Source organism: Callorhinus ursinus, unplaced genomic scaffold (assembly GCF_003265705.2).
Source record: "Callorhinus ursinus isolate GAN/ISIS: 27379988/994484 unplaced genomic scaffold, GSC_fseal_2.0 scaffold19, whole genome shotgun sequence".
In the NCBI taxonomy this organism is placed as follows: domain Eukaryota; kingdom Metazoa; phylum Chordata; class Mammalia; order Carnivora; family Otariidae; genus Callorhinus; species Callorhinus ursinus.
In genome coordinates, this window is record NW_027397081.1 from 20,638,817 (window position 1) to 20,656,325 (window position 17,509).

General features: G+C 40.4%; 2 protein-coding genes across 7 annotated transcripts in view; one reads left to right on the forward strand and one right to left on the reverse strand.

The window, feature by feature from the left end:
* Nucleotides 1-17,509, forward strand: part of LOC112840335 (endothelial cell-selective adhesion molecule-like) — a 28,113-nt gene that overhangs the window by 9,740 nt on the left and 864 nt on the right. The window contains exons 3-5 of one of the 2 annotated variants that reach the window (XM_073903905.1): nt 14,927-15,032; nt 16,633-16,809; nt 17,007-17,162. In XM_073903905.1, the coding sequence (XP_073760006.1) occupies nt 16,668-16,809; nt 17,007-17,162 (298 nt within the window). In that variant the 5' untranslated portion in view covers nt 14,927-15,032; nt 16,633-16,667. The remainder of the gene's footprint in view (nt 1-14,926; nt 15,033-16,632; nt 16,810-17,006; nt 17,163-17,509) is intronic. The other variant, XM_073903906.1, reaches the window with a different exon arrangement.
* Nucleotides 1-17,509, reverse strand: part of MSANTD2 (Myb/SANT DNA binding domain containing 2) — a 31,764-nt gene that overhangs the window by 5,848 nt on the left and 8,407 nt on the right. The window contains exons 1-2 of one of the 5 annotated variants that reach the window (XM_025893677.2): nt 4,112-5,347; nt 1,312-1,567 (exon numbers count right to left, since the gene is read on the reverse strand). The exons of 1 other annotated variant lie outside the window; for it this stretch is intronic. In XM_025893677.2, coding sequence (XP_025749462.1) covers nt 1,312-1,387 — 76 coding nt within the window. In that variant the 5' untranslated portion in view covers nt 1,388-1,567; nt 4,112-5,347. Of the gene's footprint in view, nt 1-1,311; nt 5,401-17,509 lie in introns of those variants that run through there. 3 more of the 5 variants (XM_025893676.2, XM_025893675.2, XM_025893678.2) reach the window with 3 other exon arrangements.

Consider the following 17,509-nt stretch of genomic DNA (forward strand, 5'->3'; position numbering starts at 1 on the left):
CAAACATGATTTTTAAAGGAACGAGAATGAAAAATGATTCTCTTCTATTTAGATATTCTATGTAGGTTTTACAGAGCAATTTTTCCCCCCAATATCACGATCAATATACTCTGCATGTTATTATTTTCTTCCCAAAGGTTTGGGTGGAACATAACTCTCTAGGGCAAAACCCGAATAATGGGATGCCAAAGCAATTTAGACCTTATTACCGTTTAGAAATTAAAAGGCAGTGATCACTTGGCATCAGCCCTTTTTATTCTCCCGATCTTTAAGTCTCTTACATTGCATCAGTCTTATAGTTTTATAGCTTCTTTCTTTTCTCCTTTTCCCTTCCAATATTTGAGAGATTTAAAAAAGAGCATTTATAGGAGATAATTAGCATTTAATCCTTTTTCTTTTGAATTAGCATTTTTCTCCATCATCAGGAATTCTGTAGAGCCGTGCCTATGCGCTTTTATCTTAAGCTAGGATAGCACATTTATAGTGCCAATCCTACTTATACTTCCTTGGAGGTTGCCTCAGTAGCTCACTGGGGAGTCAGAACGTTTACTTAGGAGTGAACACTCATCACATAACTTGCTACTGAAGCACAGCACCTGCACTGGAAACTAGACTCGGACTTCCAAACTACGAAAACCCAAACTAGAGCATTTGTTGCAAAAAGAAACAAAAAAACAACTACCTATATACCCGTTTTAATGAGGTCACCCCAGTTTGGATTTGATGGCCAAGAATTCTGTTTCCCAGTTACTGCGTGGATGGGATCCTTAGTGAATCTGAATTTTAAAGGAGTATGATCACTGCTAAAATTCGAATATCAGCTTTTTTCAACATAAACTGAGGCTTCTATTTTTTGTTTGTTTGTTTGTTGTTGTTCAGACTAAAGTCTGGCTGGGGACCTTTCCCAATTCATAAACAGAAAAGTATTTGGGATAAAGGAAGGAAAAGACCGTCACGTCTAGAGCAGCTGCGCCAAGAGTTAATGTTCTTGGCAGTTGTCTTAGACCTAGACGGTGCGGGATATTTTAAATTGCATAGGATTCCACCTGTCACTGATTAGGAATTCTGGGTCTTCAGGAATTCTCCTCGTAGCCAGATCCAAATGACTCACAGCAAAGCACCAACTCACAGTTTAGGGCTAAAGCAATGATGCCCAGGTTGCCCCAGGGAAGCTGGCCGTGTGCCTTGTGTTAAGCAGCACCAGAGGATGTGACAGGTACTAAGGACAGGTGCACATGTAAAGCTGTACAAACACACACACACACACACACACACACACACGTGAAGTATCACACATACGGGCTTTCTTACCCAATTCCTGATCTGTTGGATAGCCATGGAGATCCTGACTGTGGTTTCCCCAGTCCTCCTGTGGATACTCCTCCATAGCGCTGCCATCTGACCCCAGCTCCTGGTACAAGCCACTACTGTTAATAAGTACAGGCTGGCAGGGCTGAGCATCCCATCCTCCCTGACCAAACACCTGTTCCAACTGTTCAAATGTGTAACTGCTCTTTCTTTTCCCAACACCATGTTCTTTCACCCGACTGTAACACCTGCGAAGGGTCTAAGACACAAAGTCTTTTGTTATTCCTTTAAAGCTGTATTCCTCTTCCAGGTACGGACCACAGATATTAATTACTATTAGACAGACACAGACAGACAAACACAGACACATTGTTACAGGAATGCTAGATTTCAAATTCATTATTATATTAGAAAAAAAAACAAAACTAATTTAGCATTTACGCAAACATGTTATAGTTCAAACAATTATTTTGCAATTGATCATCATCCATTAAACAACAAGAAACATTACAACATTATTGCATGTACCCCATACACATATTTTTATGCCCCCACCCCCCTTTTAAAAAGAATAAGGGGAAGAAAAAAAAAAAGAAAACAAGAAATACCAGCCAGCCAATAGGATGCACACCTGCCACAGAAGAGAAAGAACTGCTCTTGTGCCCAGAATTTGGAAAAAGTGAGGGAAGGGAGGACAGAAAGAAGAATTTCCCAAAGCAAAGAATATAACCTTCCTTACTCCTAAGAAGGAAAACAGGGTAAACACAATTGCCTGAACGAATCAGCTAGGAAAACATACTACTTACAAAAGTCCATAGTCCTTACTAACTGACCCTGTCTTTAGGGAAGTTGCTAAAATTTGAAGGAGGTCAAATCAATTATGCTACAGATCCCCAGTCTCAAACAACAACTATCAAGAAACGATACACGCATTCCTACACCGAAAGATTAGCCAGTACTCATCTATTCGACCAACGCAAACCGCCAGCTACACAAACCAACAAAGGAGGCCAATAATTTCCACTTCTTGGGCGGGGGTGGGGTGGGAAGTGAAGTGGACAGGGTATCATTTCACTTCTTTCTCTGCCTTGTGCCACACAGCAAATAAAAATCACTATGTGAGTCCACAGAGAAAACCTGCATGATTTTATTATCGTGCACAACCCTTCCATTTTGTTCATGGTCTTCTAACGCATACATTAGCCCAGTTTCCTTAACTCTGTCTTACATGGTATTTTAAAGGATAAATCAAGGACTTAGTGCCAGCATCCACATTTAGTTTAGTGCTGTCCAGTGTCTATCCCATCTCTGCTCCCTTTTGTTCCTTCTAACCTCCCTTCTCCTTGACTGGACTTCACCCAGAATTTTCTTGAGAGACAAGACCCTTTTTCCCTGATGGCTCCCAAATACTTTCTAACTCAACTCTGCAAAACCGGTTCACCTCAGACTTAATTTATACGCATTAGCCAGACTGTAGGTTTCTCCTAAATGTGAGATTACTTTCCAGAAGCCAATATATCGCATATTCTCACCAAACTGAAACAACTCCTAATAATCTTTACAGAGCCTCCATGAAGGTTCCATATCTTTAAATCACGGTTGATAAAGGACAAGAAGACACTGTCAAATACTTGGCAGATCTGTCCCTGGAGGCCAGAAATCCAGATGGGCAAAAGGAATAATAAAAGCATGACACATAGGATGATCCTCCTCAGACATAAACAGAGCAGTGATTAATCACCCCGTCCAAAAACCAGCCAGCCTATCCCCTGCGTAAGCACCTGCCTTTCTCCCTTTCTAGAGATCTCTTCTGGTGCTTCCAATGATGCCTTAAAGAACTGAGGTTTCTGATTAATACACTCCTTAAAAAAGTGTTCCCTCTCTTTCTCTTTGTAAAAGACAGTCACAACGACATAACACAAAACTTTCTAGAAAAAAATCAGGCATGAACTTGGGAAATGTGTCACAGGGCAACCCTTCCAATGATAGGAGACAAATGCCTGCAGCAGATCTCATTTGACTTTCTATTTACTCCCCTTTCCCAGTGTCCTCTGCCCTCCTTGCAGGGACTGGAATTTGAGTTGCAAACATCTCCTGCCAATTTATTTTTATCTCACAATGTCTCGTTTCTGCCTCCAAGAACACCCCAACCACTCTTTTCAAGTCCTCCAAGGACCGTACATGGAGAGTCCCAGCCATGTCCCTTTTACCCTTCCAAGGCCATAAATGGAGATACGGCTGCTCACCACTTACTGGCTGCCTAGAGAAAAGCACGCAGCACACAAAAGAGCCCAGTCGGATCTGTCACTGAGGGGTCTTTCAGAAGTCAAGGAATAAAACTGATGCTCCTTTGAAGAAAGGTGCCACCCTTATCAGGATGTGATATGGGCATAAAGCAAAGCCACCAGTCTTTGACAATATACATGGTGGGAAACCACAGAAAAGATTTACTTTCTTTGAAACCACCAAATTGAGCTTAAAATTTTCCTTGGCTTATAATTGTGAATAAGGAAACCAGCAATATCTAATGATTTTAGATACAGAACAGTCAGAGGATACATTCTATATTTCATCAAAAAAGACTAAGAGATCTTGCCATCTCTTTCTTCGTAGTGTACTTTTGTAATACACTTTAATAGTGTAATGTGCTGATACGTGAAATATCTATCTGGGGCCTGCAGGAAAAATGTTTGGTAATTCCTAAATCCATACGATAATAGGAATTTGGTATGTTGAAATAATGTTCAAAAGATTTCCAGATTGACTTTAGCTCTCTCAAGACGTAAGTACACATAAGAGATACCTTCTGGGTTCAGTAAAAGATCCACAGATCCAAGGACAGGCTGTTTGAATAGGGACACATCAACTAAGATAGAAAAAAAAAAAAAAAAGTGAGAACTCAAACATGAACTTGACCACCACTACAGGAGACAATGGAATTCAGTGGAACTGCAGGGACTTTAGAAAGCGATAAAAGGAACATATGGAGACCTTCCAATCAGAAAAAGTTGCACTTCCCACACTCTAGATGATGAACCAAAGCAGGCAATTAAATGACTGTGTGTCTGTGTCAACAGTCCTAAATAAGCCAACTTAAAAACCTACTCTAAATCTGAGATTAAGAGAATGCTCCAGAATCTAGGAAAAATAAAATCTCACCTCCCATTTCAGACAGCCATGCCAAACCCAACAAGAATCTCAGTTTAGCTTTCCTGGAAGGCCATTTCCTACTCAACACAAATACCTCACTGCCCTTCCTTCTTTCTTGACCTCACTGGTCTTAGAAATGTATGGTAATTTAACCTCTAGCATTTTTTTTTTAATTAAGATCTCAGGGGTGGGGGAAGAATTTGCTTAAAATTATTAAAGACCAGTCTAGTCACAACTGAGAAGAATAACACTTTCCTTATCGCTAGAAATTTCCATGGTAAATCAATACTACAGTCTCCTCCCTGGGGAAGAGGAGGAAGACAATACTGTATCTTGAATGCAGGCGGAGGGACAGATGTCAGGAGCAGTCAAGACAATCTGGAAAGAAGAACTAAAGGATAGGTAACAACGTGATCAGTGGTCAAATCAGAGGAGTTGGGAGGTATCCGGTTTGGAAGAAATGCCAAGTGTTTCACGACTCCAACAGGAAAAGAACCAGAGAAAAAGACTCGAAGGATTGTCCCATTACCAAAGCAGGGAGGAAAGTTAAGATGGCTGACAACTGCTAATTAGACAGAGGGAAAGTTTCACTAAAGTTTAAGACTGGGGTGAAAGGAAATGAGAGAATAAAGATGACATTCATTGTGGATGAATGTAAGGGGGGGTCTATGGGAGAGGGGGGCAGGTAAACAAAGGAAGGAGTTTTAGATTGGCAGGATTGGGGGTTGAACGGCAGCAATGCAGAGAAAGACCCAGGGTTACAGTACACGTAACATCAAATACAGTGCACAGTGCAGCTGTCTTGCCAAAGTAAGTCAATCCAGTATTGGGCTGTGCAAGCAGAGGAATCACATGTAAGCTATGAAGGTGGCTCTTCCTTTCTACTCAGCACCGGTGAGGCCACAGCTGGAGCACAGCGTTCAGTTCTGGGCATCGAACCAGCTACAAGAGAGGGAAATTGCAGAGTTCAGAAAAGGGCAAATAAAATAATGAAAGGCTTGGAAAATAAGATCTACAAGTAGGGCCAGTGGTCTCATCAAAGCCCTTCCTGACATTACGTGAGCTACTTTGGGGGTAAAAAAAATAAGGTGTCTTTCGCTCCCATGTCCTCCAGTCCCTCCTTTGACTTTCGGGAAGCAGGAGTTGAATTCCTTCCAGGAAGCAAACTCAATGAATCATATGGGCATATGCCCACCAGTTCTGCTACTGGCTCAATCATTTTCTCAAAATTTGCCCCATTTCATACCATCATAAAATAAGCACATGACAAAACCACCGTTCTAACTGAACTGACTACAGGTGGTACAGGGTCTATGATAAGGAGGAACGGAAATAAGGCATAATAGCTACATAAATGTGTTGTTTGGGAAACACTGGCGTGATCAATCTAAGACGTCAGATGAAAAACAAAGTCAAACTGCAAGGCAGGACAGCTTAGTCATAAAAGCAGGAAACAATGTTGTACGAAAAAACAAGCGGTGAAACAGATTTTCAAACGTAGTTGTCAGACTGGCCGTAATTAGAAATGGATTACATAGTTGATCTTAACCCTCTGGCAACTCAATATGATAAATTTGAGATATTTTTTTAAACCTAAATGATTCCATACAGAATATACTTATTTGCAGTCAGAGTCTTAAAAAATCACATGTTCTAGTCCACAAGCCATAGGGGAAATTATCCTGGGGGCAAATCTCCAATGACTAATTGTTTATGAAAGTGTTAAAAACAATACCTCAGCCTAAGCAGATGTGTATTTTGAAGCAAAAAAGGTCCTTGTGAAATACATCTATCTTCCTTTAAAGTTACTGCTGTAGGGCATCTGAGTGGCTCAGTGGGTTAAGCGTCTGGCCTTCGGCTCAGGTCATGATCTCAGGGTCCTGGGATTGAGCCCAGCATCAGGCTCCCTGCTCAGTGGGGAGTCTGCTTCTCCCTCTGCCCCTCCCCCCTGCTTGTGCGCTGTCTCTCAAATAAATAAATAAAATCTTAAAAAAAGTTATTGCTTTATTGTAACTGTTAAAACAAGTTGCTCTTAGTTAATGAGGCGACAACAACAAAAAACCCACTGAGTTTCTTTCAGTATCTTTTAGAGATTCAAAATTTCTTTAATTAGTTTTAGTTTCTTACTGTGAGCACAAAAGGTGGAAAATAAAAAAACCTGAAACAGGGGGCATAAGCAAATAAACCCATTTCTGCACACAGTAAGAGGGATGTTATGAGTACAGCATATAACTAATGATTAGGAAGTCACTCAAGACAAAAACCATCTGGGGCCCGCAGAAGTTTTATAGGTTTTCCATCAAATCTGGCAAGTGGATTTGCCAATCACCTAAATCCCTAAAAACCAACCAACCCTAAACCCCAACAAATCAAAACCAAGACCAAAAATACTTGTTTCACACTCCCCCACTTCTTAGCGCTACAGAGGAGGTTTTGGCAAGTGAAAGATTTTTTTATTCTTAAATTTTCCTTTTCCTCTCCAGAACAGAGGCTCTTAAACTTTTTTGGGTCAAGGATCCCCTCCCCAGAAAAGTGCATATATGAAACCGTTCCATACAATTTCAAGGGGAACATGGATTCTCTGAAGAGCCCATACAAGACCCCTGGGTTAAAAAGCTGCTCTCTACCATGGTGTGGTTTCTTCCATAAAAGAACAGAACGGGTATCCGTCAGAAGCCCTAAAACAAGGTAGACTTAAATTGTGTATTAGGTTTTACAAGAAAGTCTAAAGATTGGGACAACCAGTTTAAGTACAATTTAACCAGTTTGCTCCGTATCCTGCTCATTTAGATAAAGCAGCATTAATATTTCCTCTAAGAGGTAAATTAGCCAAATTCCCCTGCTTTTGGAAAGAAACAATTCCTAGCAGTAAAAACATACAAGGATAGCAATTTACTTACTCATCACAGAAATACAGCACTTTTTTCCCCCACCTCCTAGGGAAGAGATCTTTTTCTGAAGTGACAATTAAGCAATATTAAATGATTCACAAATTATGCTGGTTATCTGTTCCAATTGAATCACATAATACGTGATTATTCATTATCTGATTCACTTACCAATACAGATGCTAGATAAATTACCTAAGGTGACAACTTACAAAAGGGACATTCACACATCTAGAAACAAGTATAAGAAAGGAAGTCTTGACTACTTTCCTTAGTAGTCACAATGGCTAAGCTTTAGCATCCTCCCATTTTAATACTGCCTAAAGACCAAAGGGTCTCAAAGAGATAGGCAGTGTCTACACTAGTTAGTCCTTACCCAACGGGACTAAGGGACTAAGTCTGATCTATTATTCTGCTGAAATCGTTCATATCATGGTGAGCAGTGTCTTAATTACTAAGAAACTTTGTCCTCAACTCTTTTGAGCACTTGACACTATTCATCACCTGTCTATATCACTATCCCTGCCAGATAATCTCTTTTGTAAGACTTCCTATAATAAACTGATTGGCAGCGGGTGGGTGGAGCTGCCCAAGGCTCAAAAGCTCAAAGAGCAAACCAGGTTCCAGCTTCCAAAATATTATGGATGTTTTGAATGGAAAAGAACCTCAGAGATCATGTAGTCCACCTTCCTCACTTAACAAATGAGGAGACAAGGACCCAAGACAAAAAAGTATCCCTTTGAAAGGGATTTGGCAAGAAAAAAAAGAAAGAAAAGAAAAGGTACCAAATGCCACTCACATGTGAATGTTCCCTAAGAGAACTATTCCTTAGATCATGAACTCTGGGAGGTAGGAATTATGTCTGCCGAGTTCATGGTTTCCCTGAGCCCAGAATAGTGCCTATAACATAAGGGTTCAATATATATTTATTAAGTAAATGAATTAAGGTGATTTTAACATTGTAAATCACTCGCAAGAAGATTTTTTTTCTTAGCAGAGAAAATTAGGAAATTCACTGTATAACCACAGTGGTGTATTATATTTATAGAATCAATAAATCCAAGGTAAGTAAGGCTCCTACTTGAAAAAAGCAGGAGCAGAAAAGGGTCTGAAACATAGATACAGCTGTAATTAGCAAAGCAAATTCCCTTTGTAACCAAGGGAATAGGTGCAGAGGGCAAGGGCTATTTTAAAAAATATCTACCATTCTCGTTGTTATACTTTTCTTTGGGTGGGGGAGGGGTCACCCGCCAAATAGAGCTCTGTTGCTCTGTCCAAATTTGATTATTTCTTATGCCTTACAAATTAAATAAAATATTCAACGATATAAAGTAGAGTAGAAAAGGAAAAAAAGATTCAATTGTTTCCTGGATTCTGATAGGGCCAAACAGGAGAATGACCACCAGAAACCAAGAGATCTTACCTCTCTGGAGCCCCAGTCTCTGTGGGGAACTGTCCAGGATTGCATTTTTTCAGCTTGCACCGCATTCCAAATCTGGCTACGAACGACTCACTTTTGTGTCTATAACTGGTCAGTACTGTCTTCGTGAGGGAGATTCTTGCGTGGAACAAATAATTCAGGAGATTTTGATCCTCAGGGAGCATCAGCTCCTCTAAGTTTTCTAGGTTCCTCCATGCTAGCAGGTGAGGGTCTTGTCCATTCAGATTATGAAGAAAAGCCCTCAAGGAGGACCATACCAATTGTCGAAAACAAATATTTTCCATTGCCCAAGGAACTATATTCATAGTACCACAAATTTTTAACCCTATGCTGTAGGTCAATCATATGGGTGCTCATACAATATCTCCTATTGGTGGCAACACAGTACAAGCATTACCTAGTAAGTGTAGTCATGCTTAAGGGCTTCTTTGGGTTATGAGAATCCTAGGCATGAAATCCTCAAGTGCTGCTCTATTTAGAACAAGACAGGTCAAAAAAATTAGGGCTTACTTAACTACTTAACTATTTCAGACATAAGCAGCAACAGATAGTTATAGTCATCAAAGACAGTCCTATACCACTCTGTCTAGAACTTCCTCCCCATCTAAATGGGGGGAAAGATCAGTTGTTTGGTAAAGAATTAACCTGGATTAGGTTATTTTCACCTGACCTCCTCCATCACTTCTGAAGTTGCTGTATTAGCATCTCTTTTTCTCAGTGCTTCACACCCTGGGGCACCACCTCAAAGTGGTATTTAAATGATATTTAAAATATTAACTTTTATTAATATGTGAGAACTAAAAAAAACATATTCAAGAGAGTTATCTAAAATATTTCTAGAATGGCAGGGGAGAATCATTCATCCGTAAAGGCCTCTCACACAAACATCCTGCACTGCACACTAATTGGTCCATAATTAAGAACTACACACACGTACACATACATGCACACACATTACAAAAACACCTCACACAGCTTTATCATTACAACGTTGTACTGCTTCCCAAACACAGGGTACTTTCTGCTAGTAACGAGACCAATGTTTAAAAGGAAAATGGTGCAGAGTAGTTCCCCCGCGCCCCCCCCACCAAAACAGTAAGCCACCTTATACCTTTCATGTGAATCGTGAAAGTTTTGTAGTTATTTTCTTACTAAAAACTACCATCTATTATACAAAGATTATCTATAATACAAATTCTTTCCCTTAGTAAATTTTGCATATTTGGTTGTGACATTCAGTCAAAATCATCTAAAAAGTAAGGTTATTAGAAATCCTCCATCATGGTATCTGGGTACAAGCATTAGTCTTGACTGAATCTGGGACAAGATTCAGACAATTGTTTTAAAAAGGGTAAATACTGAATTAAAGTTGACCCTTGAGCAACATGGATTTGAACTACAAGGGTCCACTTACACGTTAATTTTTTTTTGATAAATATATTACTGTAAAGGTATTTTCTCTTTCTTATGATTGTGTTAATATTTTTCTCTAGCTTATTTTATTGTAAGAATACAGTAAGAATATTGTAAGAATACAATACATAATACATATAACATACAAAATATGTCAATCGACTGCTCATATTATCAGCAAGTCTTCTGGTCAACAGGTTATTAGTAGTTAAGTTTTTGGGGAGTCAAAAGTTATAACCAGACTTTTGACTGCACAGGGGGTTGGTGTCCCTAACCCCCATGTTGTTCAAGGGTCAACTGTACTTCAGAAAGTGGTGGGTTTTTTTTTTTTTTTTGCATTTCCATGGTGTAAACTACAGATCATAAATGCATGAAAAGAACCCATCTTCATATGCTGGCAAATACCTTTTCTATGAAAGACCTGAAAATAAGCATGTTTTAAGTTTATGCATTTGTCCTTGGGCAACCTGAACTTATTTAGGAAGTTGTTAGAAAGAAATTCAGACAATCATAATCCTTTTTATAGCTCATTTGGTAGCATTTTTATATTTTACTCTTACCTTTATGAGGATTGCTAAAAGCAATAGCCATATGAAAAATGCAGTATACAAAAATCAAACATTTTCCATATGTGGCTAAATGTCCCATGCAATGAAGGCAAAAACCGTAACTACCATTTTTCTCAGTGCCTACTGTACGCCGAGATTTGGGCTAAGCAGTTTATACTTATTATTCCTAATGTTTACTTTAATGCTAAAAGAGAGGGTCCCAGGAAACAATCTTGAGAAGTCAGTGCAGCAGGCTTACTGAGGAGAGCTCTTGAGAACACCCGTGAGAGACTGACCAGAACAGGGTTGGGCAGACAAAGAAGTTGCAACAGAGGCCTCAGCTAACCCAAAGTGAGGTGCGGGAACTGGGATGAACCTTCAGAGTTGTCCTAACTGGGGCAAGGAGGCTGTACCTTGTAGTCCAGCCACTGGATTCAGGCTGCCCCTGGGGAGGGAGCCTAACCTTGGGAGAGACAGCTCCCTTGGGCAAACAGAACTTCCTTCCAGGAAATCACCTGGAAGCCTCGGCCAATCATTGCTCCAGGCAGCCCTGGGACGGGTGGACAGACTAGCTGACTGGTGTCTCACTCCTGGAGGAGGGGTCTGGGTAGTGTAGCACATGTATATGAAAGCTACGCGATACATCCCTACTTAACTGAATAGAGAACTAAGGGAAAGGTAAGAGCTTATCCAACATCACTATCAGAGCCTCTTTAACGTAAATTTAGGTTTCAAAACTAGGACCTGGTATTCCTCTCTTCAGTGGACATTGAAAAGTATAGAAAATCAGTGTATTTACCTTTTTGCCACAGTTGCCAGTAAGTTTATATAGAGCTCATTTTAATATTTAGTGGAAGTAACCATTTTTACCTGGGTTACTCCCTGCACTCTCTGATTTCTTATTTTTGAATTCTATTTTTAGCTTTCTTCATATGCGTCTACACTTTCTTTGGCACATTTACGTTATATATTACAAGCTGCCCAGCTCATCCTCATCATCTCTAAGAAGAGTACCTAAACCATTTACACATTAGGTGAACGATGGCAGGCTTAGGTAAGGGACACTCCATGGCCTCCTTTTGGTAAACCACATCCTTACCTGCTTTTACTGCCAAAAAGTAATTCTACTTTGTAAATTCCTTCTGCAGTTCAAACTTACTTCCTTTAAGAGGAGTTGGTAGTTCAATAAATACCATCATTTATATAAAGATTTGAGTGACTGCGTCTTTGACAACAAAAGCCTTATTTATGTTTCAATACCTGTTGTAAACTCTTCCTTGGGACTTCCAAATCAAATGTTTTTCACTGTGCTTATAATCTTAGGACACCATGAATTTACCTGCAAGAATTTTTAAAACTCGTGTCTTCCTTCTATGTTAAGTAACATGTATGAGCATAATAACATCCATCTGTGTGTTGCTAGGTGTCTTTGCTATTGCATTTGATTGTTTATGATCGACTTGTTGCCAAACACTTCAATTGTCAACATTTTTTAAATGTGGGCTGATGATTCATAAAGGGGTTAATATTAAACAAGTGGCCAAGAGCATGGAGACAGACTGCTCAGTCTAACTTCACCACCAGCTAGCTTTGTGACATTAGATGAAGTAATCTCACTGTGCCTCAATTTCTCCATCTGTTAGGTGGGGCTAGTAACAGTACCACCATCATAGATGTGTTGTGAGTGTTCAATGAAAAAATACAAACACAGCACTTAAAGCAGTGTCTGCCTAATAGCTTGTACTCAATAAATGTTAGCCACTATAACAAAAATGACAGTCACACCACGTGGAGATCACTTGTAAATAAAGGTTAGTTCAAGTAGGAAAAGATAGCCCCCGAGTTATATCAAAAAGCGCATGGTAAGAATAACAAACTGTCGCAGTCAGTATCAGAATCTTGTCTGGAAAGCAAGTAAGTTTCAGCTAAACCGCATCATCCAATGTTAAAGGAATGCCAGCTTGATTTTGATTTTTAGTTTTATTGGTATGTTATGTAGAAGTATTTTAAAGTTATTTTTGTTTGATAACATGTGAGATCTGTGTTATACCTAGATTTAGGTTTGTTACATATTAAGTAACATTGTTGCATAAACATGCTGTAGATTATTCAAGTTTTCAGAAACACCTGGCTATACTAGCATAGTTTAACTTTTTGTTAGTCTTTCCTCTTTATATATAAAAGCCAATCATTTAACTATTTTCAAAGGTCTGTAGTTTTGGCAAGAATATGGTGACTAACACTGACATATAAAGAAAAGGGGAGAAAAGGAATCCTAACTACAGGAATAGGCCTTACTCATCGGGCAACCTGCTCACGAGAAGCAGGCAGACAGAACAGCATGAATCAAATAATAAGTATGAATGACCCATATATTTTCTTGGAGTTCAATGGAACAAAAAGCATGTGGATCTCTCATTCTTTTTTGGTGCATGAAAATTTACTGGAATTAAAATCATGGAGCACCTGGGTGGCTTAGTCGGTTAGGCATCCGACCCCTGGATTTGGCGCAGGTCCTGATCTCATGGCTTGTGAGATCGCACCCTGCTTCGGGCTTCAGGCTCTGGGCTCAGTAGGAGTCTGCTTGGATATTCTCGCCCTCTGCCCCTTCCCCCGCTCTCTCTCTCAAATAAATCTTTTTTTTTTAATCAGATTCACCACTTTTTGAAAAATAACATTTCATAGGTATGTAATTATGCTACCATGAAGTATTTCCACTGATTTTTCTTAATTTTGTAATGTGGTTTATATTACTTAAGGCAAAATATTCTTTTATACTATTCAAAAACAAGCACAACTCTGATCCCTCAAAGTCCAACTATTAACCATGTCTCCTAATTTGCAAAAGAGAGAAGGGACATTACCTGGTTATGCAGGAGACTGAACAGGGGTGCTCATTACCTAATGACTGAATGAATATGAACAATGTTGTACTTCGCTGCTTCATGGGGCAAACCTCAGTGACAACTGGACATATCACAATAAAAAGGTCTAATATAAAATCATGTAACTCGTTCTTAATAAAGAAAAGGCAAACTGAACCTTTATGACTAACATACAATGAAAGATAAGAGCTCAAACATCCAAGGTGCCTGGCTGGCTCAGTCGGCAGAGCATGCGACTCCAGATCTCAGTGAGTTCAAGCCCCATGTTGGGCATGGAGCCTACTTAAAAAAAAGAAAAAAAGGAGCTCAAACATTATAAGGTCAATAAGGCTGATATCTAGTTATATCATATTTGAGTGGTCTTCTTTCTATTGTGCTAATTGTTTTGAATTGCATTATTTTTAAATATCACATTGGTTTCTACCAGAATGTAAGCTCTTTGAAGGCAGGGCTTTCCTTCGATTTTGTTTGCTGATATATTTCCAGCACCTAAATCAATGCCTGGCATGCAGAAGCAGCTCAGATTTTTTGCTAAATGAATGAATGAATGAATGAATGAATGAATAAAAATTCCTTAAGATTTTATATGGCAAGTGAGAAATCAAATACGGGCGCCTGGGTGGCTCAGTCGTTAGGCGGCTGCCTTCTGCTCAGGTCATGATCCCAGGGTCCTGGGATCGAGCCCCGTATCCGGCCCCCTGCTGTGTGGGAAGCCTGCTTCTCCCTCTCCCACTCCCCCTGCTTGTGTTCCCTCTCTCGCTGTGTCTCTCTCTGTCAAATAAATAAATAAAAATCTTTATTTAAAAAAAGAGAGAGAAATCAAATATAAGGTTGAGGTTCTTTTTGACCTATCACATCTTCTTTCTAAATCATAAACCAGCTCCTTCCATTTAGAGAAAGTATCTGTAAATTTAAAATAATAATAATAAAAGCAGTTTTTGATAGATATGAACTTTATTCTGGTTTTATTAATATCAATTACAAACATAATTGACTTATTCGAATAAATGAAGAAATCTGAAGGTAGATATTAGAGAAACAATATTGTGAGTTTCAAAAATTCAGGCTATTACAACAAGATATGTCTTACACAGGCTGAGAAAATGCAACTAGGAAACATATCTAAGTAAATAACTTCCATTCTGTTGTATCAATTTGTATTGAATGACGTATTACTTGGTAGCTCAAAATATGTAATTTATGACTACAGCCAAGAACACATATATAAAAATAAAATAATGGCTGCTATTCCTAAAATGTCTGAGAATAAACACAGGTTTGTATTTTACTAAGGAAGAACAATACATCCCACTAAGTGACAAGATAACACTTGCTTGATTAGTGCCAAGAAAAAAAAAGTATTTCCATTGGCTCTCAAGGACTCTCTCAGCTACAAAAGGTAAGAATTAAAACAGATTTAAATACATGCCTTTTTCCAATACGCATTTTCCAGTGATTTAGAACAGTAGGGGGGAAGACTCCGCATAGATTACAAACTCCAGATAATTTGTAACATATGCATACGAGGCACAGATTCGTTAAGCATTCGTTCTGAACAATGAATGAAGTTTCTGCTACGGTCAATAGCAGGCAGACGACCCCACTGCATGAACCCCACAAGAGAAATAAGATTAAGAAGTACCTGATAATCACAGCAATCCTAACAATCAACTGTTTAAAATCTAAAGCTTTGTGGTACTGGTCCTTGTTTTTGAAACTCAAGACATTTTTCCTCCCATTTTTAAACTTTTTAAAAATATTACAAAGATAGAACCTTTGAAAAGGGAAAAAACCCCGCTCTTCTACCTAATATGAGCATACTTGAGAGGGCCTGTATGACAATTAACATCTGAAATTGGAGATGTGACTTGTAGTTTTTGCCCTCTGGTAATGTTAGAAAAAAGAGAAGGCGGGGGAAGAAGGCAGGATCATCACTTCCGAAGCTCAGGGAGATCAGAATCAAAGAGTCTAGAATATATCCTCGAGGTAACATAGGCAGGGCTGTGCTAAAATGGTGTTTTAGTTGGATCTCATTGGGTTCTAGAACCAACTCTAAAAACTTAGGTTATGAAGCACTGTGGTGATCTCTGAGGACTACAACAAAGAATCCTGTGCAAGCTGGTAGCAGTTCTGTGCAAGTTAAGATCTATCAAACCCTAGAGATGAGAATTTTCAGATTCCCCGAACAGCCTCGCTGATCTGGGGGTATCTGACATCTACTATCTTCTCTGTTTTCATAACCACTGTTTTATTGCACTTCTCGTCAACTTACTGCAAAAAGCCTCTAAACGATCTTGGTGCTTCCGGTCTCACTCTTCCCAACTCGTCCCCACGTCACAGCCAGTCCAAAGCCTAAGGCTAACATGTCCACTCCCCAGCTTACTGCTCTTTGATGATTAGGGTAAAACCAAAACTCCTTAGTACATTATCTCACTTCTTGTTTATGTCTCCAGTCTCATTTCTTGTCACTTCCCACCTCCTTCCACTCTCTTCCCACCAACCCTAGGCTCCAGCTCTCTAGAACCACACAGTACAAAACATTTCACCAGAATATCTGGGACGTGACCTATTCCAAATTATGATGTTTCTGAAGTTCTGATACCTTAAATCTAAAAGAGCACAATGACTGAAAATACCTTGATCTCACCTCAGTATCTTCTAATCTTCTCTTATCTAACTGCAAGTTATGGCCCATTAGTGGGTTGGGTTGGGAAATCAATTTTAGTAGGTTGTGACCACCCTTCTAAACGCCCCAAGTGGAAGATGAAGAGACAGAGCACAGGGGATCAAGAACTGCTGTGGGGAGGAGGACCCAGGGGCAGTGAGAGGGAGCCTAGGGAGACAGGGGGTGAACAGGGAGCTGGGACAGGTTAGAGGGGTGAGTACAGAGGAGGAAGGCTTGAAGACTGTCAGTCTTGTGTGTGTGCGGGGGGGATTAGCCGAGCCTGTGGGCACAGGGCACACATGTAATAACGGGGAGGCATTGTGTCCCACACCAGGTATTGGCAAACCGGGGGTCTCCCTGGTCTACTCCATGCCCTCCCAGAATGTGTCCCTGCGGCTGCAGGGCCTCCAGGAAAAAGACTCTGGGTCCTACCGCTGCTCTGTGAATGTGCAAGACCACCAAGGCATCAAAAGGAGCCACAGCAGCAAAACTCTAGAGCTCAGGGTGCTGGGTAAGTGAGAAGCGCACACTTGGCAACACCTTCCCCAGCCCCAGTGGAGGCCAGGCAGCTCTCTCTCCCAAATGGCTGACTGTAAGGGTTGGAGGAGGGCAGACAGAGTGACAGAAGGGGGGTGTGTGTTTGGGGGTGGGTGGGAGGGATCTGTTGGTCCCTTGGGGTTGAGTTTTTAACCTGTCTCCCTGCTCCAGTTCCTCCAGCTTCTCCAACCTGCCGTCTCCTGGGTGTGCCTCGTGTGGGGACCAACGTGACCCTGAGCTGCCAGTCCCTAAGGAGTAAGCCAGCTGCCCAGTACCAGTGGGAGCGGGCACCCCCATCCGCCCAGGTTTTCTTTGCACCAGTTTTAGGTGAGGGAGCTTGAGGCTGTGGCTGGGGGAGGGAAAGATGAGAGGCACCAGAGGGACTGGGGTGAAAAGGGGAGGCAATGCTGCAAAGTCCTGGGGCAGAGTTGGCAGAGGAGGAGGATGTAGGGAGGGGACTGGAGAAAGAGAGCCTACCAGACAGGCAATGTGTTGGGTGCTTTCAGATACTGTATACTTATGACACTCAAGAGGACATGTGGCCTACTAGATTACCTGTGCTCACATCTAACAGAACATGCTGGAGTGTACTGCACATAGTTAAGGAGAATATCATTTTGTGGATTAAGCAAATGAATATTTGTGAAACACTTCCAACAGTGCGTGGCACGTGA